The 12,527-nt window shown below is 35.1% G+C and overlaps 1 protein-coding gene across 1 annotated transcript in view; it reads right to left on the bottom strand.

Moving 5' to 3' along the window:
* The window catches only part of LOC137406683 (uncharacterized), an 82,045-nt gene that overhangs the window by 20,203 nt on the left and 49,315 nt on the right, over nt 1–12,527 (bottom strand). Inside the window, exons 23-27 of the mRNA XM_068093296.1 lie at nt 11,045–11,208; nt 9,739–9,867; nt 7,375–7,500; nt 5,835–5,966; nt 2,085–2,214 (exon numbers count right to left, since the gene is read on the bottom strand). Coding sequence (XP_067949397.1) covers nt 2,085–2,214; nt 5,835–5,966; nt 7,375–7,500; nt 9,739–9,867; nt 11,045–11,208 — 681 coding nt within the window. The remainder of the gene's footprint in view (nt 1–2,084; nt 2,215–5,834; nt 5,967–7,374; nt 7,501–9,738; nt 9,868–11,044; nt 11,209–12,527) is intronic.

A 12,527-nucleotide genomic window follows, 5' to 3' on the forward strand; every position in this document is an offset into this window, starting at 1 on the left:
GCATGACCAACTAGATGATAAACCAATGTTTGCATGACCAACTAGATGATAAACCAATGTTTGCATGACCAACTAGATGATAAACCAATGTTTGCATGACCAACTAGATGATAAACCAATGTTTGCATGACCAACTAGATGATAAACCAATGTTTGCATGACCAACTAGATGATAAACCAATGTTTGCATGACCAACTAGATGATAAACCAATGTTTGCATGACCAACTAGATGATAAACCAATGTTTGCATGACCAACTAGATGATAAACCAATGTTTGCATGACCAACTAGATGATAAACCAATGTTTGCATGACCAACTAGATGATAAACCAATGTTAGCATGACCAACTAGATGATAAACCAATGTTTGCATGACCAAATAGATGATAAACCAATGTTTGCATGACCAACTAGATGATAAACCAATGTTAGCATGACCAACTAGATGATAAACCAATGTTTGCATGACCAACTAGATGATAAACCAATGTTTGCATGACCAACTAGATGATAAACCAATGTTTGCATGACCAACTAGATGATAAACCAATGTTTGCATGACCAACTAGATGATAAACCAATGTTTGCATGACCAACTAGATGATAAACCAATGTTTGCATGACCAACTAGATGATAAACCAATGTTTGCATGACCAACTAGATGATAAACCAATGTTTGCATGACCAACTAGATGATAAACCAATGTTTGCATGACCAACTAGATGATAAACCAATGTTTGCATGACCAACTAGATGATAAACCAATGTTTGCATGACCAACTAGATGATAAACCAATGTTTGCATGACCAACTAGATGATAAACCAATGTTTGCATGACCAACTAGATGATAAACCAATGTTTGCATGACCAACTAGATGATAAACCAATGTTAGCATGACCAACTAGATGATAAACCAATGTTAGCATGACCAACTAGATGATAAACCAATGTTAGCATGACCAACTAGATGATAAACCAATGTTTGCATGACCAACTAGATGATAAACCAATGTTAGCATGACCAACTAGATGATAAACCAATGTTTGCATGACCAACTAGATGATAAACCAATGTTTGCATGACCAACTAGATGATAAACCAATGTTTGCATGACCAACTAGATGATAAACCAATGTTTGCATGACCAACTAGATGATAAACCAATGTTTGCATGACCAACTAGATGATAAACCAATGTTAGCATGACCAACTAGATGATAAACCAATGTTAGCATGACCAACTAGATGATAAACCAATGTTAGCATGACCAACTAGATGATAAACCAATGTTTGCATGACCAACTAGATGATAAACCAATGTTTGCATGACCAACTAGATGATAAAGAGGAACTTATACAAAGTTTATGTAGATTTCATCAGAAAATATCACTAATTTTCTATCATTTGTAACTGTTTTTGATGTTTGAGGTAATAAAGTTGCTACGATATTTTAAGATTAAAATTGATGAAGCCATATTAAACGCTAAAAAAACATGCGGAATGATGTCATTAGCAGTTACATGTATAGTTGTGATAGTTGATCTCGGCTATTGCGTTCAATTTCTAGCGTTACGCTCTACAATAAATTTTCTCTATTCTGTCAGTTTCTTTGCGACTATAGATGTCATATTCGCACTTTGACTTGAATCCGAGTGTTTTAATCGCGATGAAGTTTTGTTGATTTTAATTTTGAAACATCCTGGCAATCAGATCATCTCAAACATTAAAAACAATCGCAAGTGATAGAAAAATACTGATATTTTCTGATAAACTCTACTAAGATTTTACGCAAGTTCATCTGTAGATAAGAACGAACTACTGTATTGAGTGACTACTAACTATCATGATTGATTACTGCAACTAACCACCGTTTACTCGACCAACTAGATGTTAAGGTATGAGAATGAAAAACTAACTACAATACCCTGGTTGTAACTATGGTAGCTTGATTATCAGTTATAACATTCTATGAGCGAATGAGAAAATAAACTCTTGGATAAAAAGGAAAACGTCTTGGGCATTTATATTGAATGCAACTATATGTCACTTTGGAACAATGAAAAGACAACTCACGCGTTCAATGCATACCAGATGAAAGCAAATATGCTCAGACTGGTAGCAAAAATGTAGACGACTCTAAAGAGTGTGTAAAACAGGAAGAGAAAGGCTCTGCATCGAGGTGTAGAAACAACTGGTCCATAGTCTGCAATGACAAAAATAACCTTTTTGTAAAATATTCAACTGAATATTCAATTCAGTGTATTTAATAGCATTATCAAATACAGGAGTTTTTTGCGTATCAAAGCCCAAGATGGAACAAGATTCTTTCATTGTTTTCTTTGAAAACTCAAGCATTGCAGTGGAACATCTATCTACAAAAAAGCCAGCATGCAAAATTTTTAAGCTACGACACGTTTTCTGATAGAAATTTGGCGTCAACTTACTAAAGAGGTTTCTACATACAAAATGCCTTTGGTATTTTAGTCCATTTCTTTGTTTTGTATTTTGGCCCGCTTGCTTCCAGCGAGTACAGTGATGTACAGAGTGTCTCATTCAGTTTCATTTGTGAGTATTTTGCTTCGTTTGTTGTGCAATTTGGAGTTATTACATGTCACATACAGAGTAGGACAACTTCAGTTTCTAGCAATTCTAATCTTGTGTTTTAGTATGAGGACAGACAGTTTTTCAGTTCGGGTTGCTGTAAATAAATCTATCTACTTACACTCTTAAAAAGTTTATTGAGAAAAATAAACCAAGACAAACAAAACAACACCCAACTTTCCTGACCACTGTTCCCCTACTCCCTCTAGATCAGGGGCGAGCAACGTGTGGCCCGCGGCCGCATGTGGCCCTTTGCCATTTATTGTGCGGCCCTTCCACCCCTCCCAGTAATTTTGCATATATAGATGCATTTGAATGAGTACAATGCACTAAATATAAAAAATGCTATATAGTGGTGAGATTTTGTTGAAAGCATAGTGTAGTGTCCCTGACATCAACTAGAATCTTCAGTTGGCTTTAAACTTTAGCAGAGTAATCATAGATAGTGTTATATAACGTACATTCATGTACTTACTGAAAAGACGCCATCTATTTATCATTCAATCCGTGGTCTGTGATATTTCTATACATGTATTTAGATCACAGTTACAGGTTTGTCTTACACATAGCATACACTGCAATAATGTAGTTGTTTAAAATAGCCATTCCCTTTTAATGATTGGTTGTTTGTTCTTGCCCGTTATTGGTCAATTTACTTTAACAGTTACCTAACTGTTGATTAATAATTAAGTGCTGTCTAGTCATCATGGCTACTAAAAGAAAAAGAACTGTGGCTGAAGAAAACAGGAAATTCAATACTGAATGGCAGGATAAATACTTGTTTACATCAGTACATAACAAAACTGTATGTTTAATCTGCCAGAATTCAGTAGCTCAAACCAAGGAATACAACATTAGAAGACATTTTGAAACAAATCATGGTGAAAAGTATGGCAGATACAACACAGAGAAGAAAAGACAACTTGCAGAAAAGTTGACAAAAAGCCTGAAAGCGCAGCAGCAAGTGTTAACTCAATCACGTGAGGTTGACATTGCCAATACTATAGTTAGCGTTGAGATTGCAAAGATTCTCATCGAACACCAAAAGCCATTTTCTGATGGTGAAATAGTAAAAGAGCGCTTTCTGAAACTTGCTGGAGTTAAGTGCTCACAAATGCTAAAAAGTGTTTCAGATGTACAGTATCTCTTTCACGCCGCACAATAGTCAGACGAGTAGAAGATATGGGCTCAGACATAGCATATCAATTAAAGGTGAAACTGGGTGATATTGAATGCTATGATGAGCTGGGTGATATTGAATGCTATACTTGCATTTGATGAGAGTACAATAATCAGGGACACAGCACAGCTGACTGTATTTATTTGAGCTGTAGATAAGGATTTCAATGTAACTGAGGAACTTCTCGACTTAAACCCGTTGAAAGGTAGCACAAGAGGTGTAGATATATTTGAAGTTGTTCAAGCGTCACTACAGAAAACGGGAATTGAGGACTTCAGCAAATGTGTGTCACTGTGTACAGACGGTGCACCATTCATGATAGGGTGTCACAATGGTCTTATAGCCAAAGTACGTGAGCTCCAGCCAGACGTTATTGCAGTTCATTGCATGATACACCAGGAGAACCTGAGCGCAAAAATTATCAATATGGATCATGTCAACTCAGTAGTAGTAAAAACAATTAACTACATATGCTCATGAGGACTAAACCACAGAGAGTTTCAGGAGTTCTTGAGGCACCTGGACAGCCAGTCTGAGAATGTTGTTTATTTTACAGAGGTTCGCTGGCTTAGCAGAGCATCAACATTGCAACGTTTCTGGCTATTACTAGATGAGGCCATTTTATTTCTGAAGTTGAAACGAAAGGAGGCTCAAGAACTGTGTGATCTTCTCTGGCGAATGGACTTCACGTTCTTAAATGATATCTCTCAAAAATTATATCAACTCAACGTGAGGCTTCAAGGACAAGACAAGTTGGTACATGACTTGTTTAAGCAACTCCAAACATTTGAAAGAGATCTTCAGTTCTATGAGCAAAGTCTGCGTGAAGAAAAAGTTGATCACTTTCCCACCCTTAAATTTGTCTTTAATGGCAAAAATGAGATCCTGGATAGCTATGCGCAGAGAGTGGCAGTACTTCGAGAGGAGATTTCCTCTCGTTTTACAGAGTTCGGAAGTCTCAGAAGTGAGATGACCATCTTCTCATTGCCTTGGACTTGTGAGATAAGCTCAGCAGCTATCCAGCTCCAGCTTGAACTGAAAGCGCTGCAGGAGGATGAAATTCTCATCCAAAATTTCAAAGAGATGCACCTAGTTGACTTTTATAAGTCCTTACCAACTGCAGATTACTGTTATTTAAAACAGTTTGCCAGAAGATTTGTCTGCATGTTTGGAAGTACATATACCTGTGAGCAACTGTTTTCCAAACTGAAGCACATCAAAAGCAAACTGAGAAGCAATCTGACTGACAGTCATCTGCTGCATAGTTTGCGTCTGTGCACATCAAGAATAGAACCTAACATTAACGAATTGGCTAAAAATACCCAACACCAAGCTTCTCACTAACTATGAATATTATAAAAATATTATATTTCGTATCTCCTTACTTTATCTACTGTCTACTGTCATTTATAAATCCAATACATACGCGTTTATTCTTGTATTGTATTCAAGTTGTATATTATGTGCTACTTTTTGAAATTTTAATAAAGACAGAAAATACCAAATCAGGGTTGTATGATGCGGCCCTCGACAATAGTTACATTTTGCAAAATGGCTCTTTTCTTGAAAAGGTTGCCCACCCCTGCTCTAGATGGTATAGATGGTCAACACTAAAGGTAAACAAACATACATACAGTTTTTAGTTGTAATTCGGTATTTCTCTGTTCTTTCGTCGTTCTATTTGTAATTTTTCTGTACTTTTTTAATTTATTATCTAGTAATATAATTCTGACATGTGTTTTTTACATGTATCTTTAACTCAAAAAAATACTATATCTGAGTTTTGTAGAGATTTGGAATAGATTAGAGCACTTATATGAAAAAATGGGTTTCTACTTTCAGAATTTTCTCCTCTCGAAATAGCTTCTAGAACAAAGTAATTTTGTAAGTAGAGGTTCCACTCTATGTTCACTATACCTAGAGTATTTTTGTCACAAATTATCGCATTGAGATGACAAATCTCACTTTACTATACTCTTCAAAACAACGTAAACACAGTTATGGTGTTGATGACAACTTGATCACAAGAAAAGCTAGTTTACCTTTTGGGATGACAACGCTGACCACCCATGCTATAGACAGGAGTATTACTGTAACACCCATTAGAAGAAGGAAAGGGCCCATGATCAATAAGACTGTACGAGAAGTTGTCTTCTTTGTCTCTTCTTCTTTGGCTACAATTAGCAATTCATTGTTTAGCAAACTAAAACACTAGTCATATAAATTAGTCTTAAATGCATAAATAGACTTCTAAAATCGGATCTGAAGGAAGATGATGCCACTCTGAGTTTCATGCAGACAAGTTGTACATAAGACAGCAGGCACACAAAGTGTGTTAAACAGGTAGCAGAAGTTGAAAAAGTAGCATGCATGTCTAGAAATACTTGCTAGATGTTACTCCATTTAGTGAGTGTCGTCTGCCCGCTACAGTTAAATGATGAGATTAGCTTTAGTGTATAACAGCTGTACGAGATGATATGTTTGTAAAAAAAATTATATTTCTCATATCTTTTCAGTATTCAAAAAGTAAAGTTTTGCAAATCTTCTTCTTTGGGCTACAAACACATTTGTATATATTTTTCAAGGTATATATTTGAATGGTAGGGTCAAGAAGCATCACCAACTATACATCTGATCTGCAATAAAATTTTCTGCCTAGAACCGCTTTAAAAATCTACATGGTATGCTGCTGATGCATCTTCTATAATAAAAGTTTTTAGAAAATTTTCATACATTTCTATAAAATTTATGACTATTCAAATTGAGTGAAAAAGTTTTCTAATGACTAATATTGACAGTGATTATATATCTGCCTTCAGTAAACTTCATTGCAAAAAAACATCTAGAATGGCATAATTTTAATAAAATTTAAAATTCTTTTGGCTTTTTATTACAGGAATGCAATTTTTTGGAATTACAATTACATCGCATGAGCAATCCCTGAAATATGCATGCTAGTATGTCAGCTTAGCAGAGACTGCCATGTTTTTAAGAGCCTTGTTGTACAAACAATGACTCTGTGACATTGGCTAGAGTTATGTGAGTTCAGTGGCAAGGAAACCTTCGTGACTGGAAACATGCTCATTTGCAAAAAAAAACAAATTAAAAGTTGGATATAATTCCTGACACCACCAATGGCCTTTTTGAGAATTGAGCCCCCACCTGCTGTTCACAGGCCAGGGAACTAGACCACTAGGCCATGGCTGCACCAAACATAAACTTGTTGCATACACACTTGCGACTGCTATGATGAGATGATTGGTTAGAGTTTGGAAATTGAGTTGTGGTGTCCTTGAAGAAGGCCAATCATGAGGAAAGCTCCAAAGAATAATTCTAATGCTCTGAGCTACACTGCATTACCAAAAAGAAAATTTGTCAAAGCAAAACAATATTATCTTTTGGCAAATCATAGTTTCTCATTAAAGTAAATAATTTTACTACTTTGGCCAATTTTATTTTTATAAATTGATTAAACCATCTCAAGGGGCACCAAAGTCACTTCCTTTGAAATAATTATTATTACAAAAATACCAGTTACGAACAGGCTCGTACAAAACAATGCGAGTGGGTTGATTAACATACATGCTGAAGAAGTCTTTTTCACTTTTGGACTGTTGGGTTCACTTTCAGCATGAAGAATGTGCCGACGATTTCCTTTGTCTATCACCTCTACCCTAAATATCCGTTTGTCTATCTTTGTTACATCAGCTAAAACACGAAGGGATTTATTTCACGCATCTGAACTTTCAACTTGGCAGCGAATCTATGTAGAAGAACAACAAGTTTAGGCTTCAGAAATACATGCAGATTGGCATACAGGGGAAGTGTCCTGTCTTCTTTGTTCAGTAGTTGAACACCAAAGTATCAAAAACCACATCAACTTGGTTTGAGAATGAAGTACTAACAGCACACCACTTACATTATATACAGTTTTAGTTGCCACAGAATTCATCATACACTTTCCATAGATTAGTATAAATAGAGATGAACCTTTCATTGTGTCGATATATGTGACAATTGTTATCAGCTGACCTGTTTTTCCTACAGGATTACTACCTACACTTGTGAATAAGCAGCATTAAAAGGGTTTATTCTTGTATTTGCTGCATCATTTATAATTATACAGTATTTATTTATTGTGTTATAGTATTTACAAGTTATAGTATTTGATAACCCAGATATAAATAGTCGATAAAATTCAATAAAACTATTTTTGATTTATATATGAGGAGCAAGGCTGATAAATTCACTAAATAGCTTTTGTAGACTTTGTTTACTTTTATTTATTTGGATTATAAAATCAAACAAACTAATATCTTATTTAATACATACAAACCAATAAGTGCAACAAACTAATATCTTATTTAATACATGCAAACCAATAAGTGCAACAAACTAATATCTTATTTAATACATACAAACCAATAAGTGCAACAAACTAATATCTTATTTAATACATACAAACCAATAAGTGCAACAAACTAATATCTTATTTAATACATACAAACCAATAAGTGCATCAAATTTATACTTTTGTACTAAAACAAACTCGCAACCCAGCGACATAAAATACATGCTGTAATATCTGCAACGGATTTGTTTGCATGAGCTGTGAGAATTGGTGGATAATATAACTATCTGTATTGGCCTGTATAGCTTGAGTTAAAGACTCTCTCACTATAAATAAGCTTGTTCAGATGCTCATATCAAGTCAAGGTCATGTCTTTTGCTTTAAATATGTAAAAAAACATCAAAATTTTTAATGTATTCATGCTGTTTGTCTTTAGGATCAATGTTTAAAAAAAGTGTCAGAGACCGCTATATTGCTCAGAACTTTACAAGCAATATTACCTATTTCCATTACACTTGGATACTTATAAATGGTTTTCTTCAAAGGATTTTACGAATAGAAAAATAGATAAAAAAAGGTATTTTATTATATTTCACACTAATGGAGGCCATGTCAGCGCTTGACTAAAGTTGCTGCCAGCTTTTCCAATAATATCTGGAGCCTAATTAAGTCACATTTATTTACCTTCTCACAGTTCCACTACCTGCTGCGCTCCACTTTATTGGCTATATAGAAACTATATGTTAGCACTTACTGAAACTGTGTAAATGTTTAGCAAACATTAAGAGCTAATCTGAACTCAGAGTGTATCATGCTCCACTGTATTCGAGACTCTATAGTTTATATGAGGTTATTATTATAACATGGCTGTTTGAAAAAAGATTTAAAAAGAAAACTTTGGTCATCGACCCATTTCCAAGAACCTAATATTAACTTATTAATATTAAAGGTTAGGAACACACAAATTTGCAGTCTGAGAATATTTAAGTTAGTGATTAATATATCTACGTTGAGCGGTAAAACACTACAGGATGTAACAAGAGAGAAGATGAGGGCTTGTTACATAACAATATGCACCAAATATTGGAGAGGACATCAGATGGAAGACACTTAAAAGATGAGAGCTAGATTTCACTAATAAAAAGAGAATAAATACTTCTTAAATGCTTTAAAATATAATACATATTACAAATTAGCCTAAGGTATAAATGCCAAGCTGAATTCAGAAGTGGCGATATTAAAATGAATTCAAACATTTTTGGAGTTCATCAAGTTTACTGGCATCTTACAAACAGATGAAGTAAATTTTACCTAAAAATAATTAATTCATTGTGTCACTTGTATATAAACATGCAATGAAGGTTGAACTAGTCAAATTGTTTAATCTCAATATTAGGTCAACAGGTCAGCAGGTCAACAAGTCAGTAGTTGTTATTATGGTTCACATCTTGAGGTTTAAAATTTACCTACACTTATGTTATAACTAACAGTTTTCTAAAGCTAACCAAAGCTCCACTCACAATAAAACACAACAAGTAAATACAAGTCTGGTCAGAAGTAACTGTCTGGTAAGAAAGTTTGAAAGTAATAAAAACCTCCAGGAATGATGAGGGTGATAGAGAAGACTTGCTGACACATGCTTCCATCACTCTTATGAACTGCCACTTCGTAGTCAGCTAGTGGGTTCTGTTTAGTCAACTCCCAGACTTTGACAAGAAAGTATCCTATAAGCAGAAATAAAGGTTGCTTACAGATGTATGTACTAAAGTGTTGGCAGTAGTGGCGCTCAGAGGAAAGACAACTTCAATTAGAAAATTATCGTCCTAACATTTAACATCATAACCTTTAATTAAATAAGAAATTAGGATTTGTGTTGTCCTAAAATTTACGATTTAGTCTGAAAACACACCAGTGAAAGTCAAGTCTGCATAGTTAAATTAATTATTAACGCTGAAAAATGTTTTAATAAAACGTTTTATCAGCTTTTGCTATATTAAACTAACACAGTATATATAATATACCATTAGCATAATATAGCAAAAACCCATAAAACGTGATGATCTGTTGTGCATTACACCTTCTCAGATGAACAAAACCAAATCGCACAGTTACTAGTCTCATGTAAATATAAATGTCATCAAAAAATGGATATAAAATAATGCATTCCACATGGCTGGGTATTGTTTCTGCTACTGAATGGATATCTCAATATTCAATTAAATATCTGTGCATTTCTAGTACTTAATTAGTAGGAAATAGTATAATGCTATATTTACATTAATGTTTGAGCAATTTTAGTCAGTCAAAAATACTAACTTTATCTAACGCAGCGACTAAACACCAATTATAAATGGTAAAATAAAAAAAGATCAGACGGGAAACATCAGGCTGGATGACCTGATAAAATCAAACAGCTGAACTGATGCCAGTCATTAAAAGGTCATTATTATGGCATCGTATTTAGTTGGCTGTGTCTAGCATAAATTCTGCAATGTCTTTTATGGTTATACACAAGTATTCAAAGATTTCTGTTAAATCGCTTTAGAAAATAAAGTTTACAATAAATTCAATCATTTTGATATAAACTTGCATGTACATAAATTTTTAGTAAGTGCCTCATGCAGCTGTATATCAGTTACATAAATGTACATTTGTTGTAATAAATTACTTCAAGTTATATTTGAAATAAAAATAAAACCGCTTTTTTTCACATCAACTGGCGTTCAGCAACCAATGAGTATAGAATTTTATAAGCTACCGTATGCTTCAAGTTCACTTCTCAAGTGAAAACCGATTGACAATAGATTTTAAAAACTTACTAGGACACCTGCCAATCTTTCCATCAATAATTAGAACTCACCAGGACAACTGCCGATGTTGCTATCGATAATTAGAACTCACCAGGACACCTGCCAATCTTGCCATCAATGATCAGTCTCCATCCACCAATGAATCTCCCTACTCTTGCCTTTAATGAAGAGGCTTCCACTGTTGTTGGCGGGTAGATCTTTTGTATAATTGACACATCCATTGGAATGCTGAACGCCACAGATGGCTGATGACTTCTGTAATAGTTTATCCATCCTTTACATGCCACTCACTTTAATACATAGATATATTCAATATAATATATGCCCATTCAGTTATTACTCTGTGTTTACGTCTATTGCATTTACATGTACTAGTGTACTCTAAGGCATTTTGTGTTTAGCCTGTGATTCACCAGTTTGGAATATGGCTTATGATTGGAAGTATATAATATGGTCTGTAATATCAAATCTATGTAAAGTCGTTGCTATCTTATTTATAAAACAGCCTTCACCTCTGGTGAAGGTCAGCTTTGGCTGATATTTTGCTTGACTGTATGATGAGACAAGCACTAGACAATTCTATTAAAGATACCTCAAAAATGGTTTACCAAAGAATAAGGAAGCAATTTGCGATGTCTAGTCCCACCTGTAAGCAAATCTATGCTAACCAAGTTATCAATTCATTTTTAGGTGCATGGTGACAGGTGTATGGTGACAGGCGCATGGTGACAGGTGCATGGTGACAGGTGCATGGTGACAGATGTATGATGACAGGCCTATGGTGACAGGCGTATGGTGACAGGCGCATGGTGACAGGTGCATGGTGACAGGTGCATGGTGACAGGTGCATGGTGACAGGTGCATGGTGACAGGTGCATGGTGACAGGTGCATGGTGACAGGTGCATGGTGACAGGTAAATGGTGACAGGTGCATGGTGACAGGTGCATGGTGACAGGTGCATGGTGACACGCGCATGGTGACAGGCGCATGGTGACAGGCGTATGGTGACAGATGCATGGTGACAGGTGCATGGTGACAGGCGCATGGTGACAGGCGCATGGTGACAGGCGTATGGTGACAGGTGCATGGTGATATGTGCATGGTGATAGGTGCATGGTGACAGGCGTGTGGTGACAGGCGTATGGTGACAGGCGCTTGGTGACAGGTGCATGGTGACAGGCGTATGGTGGCAAATCTACAATAAAATTGAAGGTTTAAGTTTTCTACAAGATTAAATAATTCTTCTCTTTGGAAAGCCTTCACAATGGTTTACATACATGTATATCGTTCATTTTGCCAGAAAACCTTTATAACGACTTGCCTTAGTAACATTACAAAAACATTGATCACAAATCACAAAGTTAACAGATCTGTTCAAAATTTACCACAAAATGAACCAATTAGTTTTTTTCTCATGAAGAAATCACAACATAATATCACAATTTCCAAATCTATAAGTTTTTGGTATAGGGTAGATAAAAACGAAAATTGTAAACAGTGATTTGAGCGTATTTTTACTAGAAAAATTCTACAAAAAATAAGCCTAAAATATCTCTGATGATTATAGTTTTAA

The sequence above is a fragment of the Watersipora subatra genome, chromosome 10, assembly GCF_963576615.1.
Source record: "Watersipora subatra chromosome 10, tzWatSuba1.1, whole genome shotgun sequence".
Classification (NCBI taxonomy): domain Eukaryota; kingdom Metazoa; phylum Bryozoa; class Gymnolaemata; order Cheilostomatida; family Watersiporidae; genus Watersipora; species Watersipora subatra.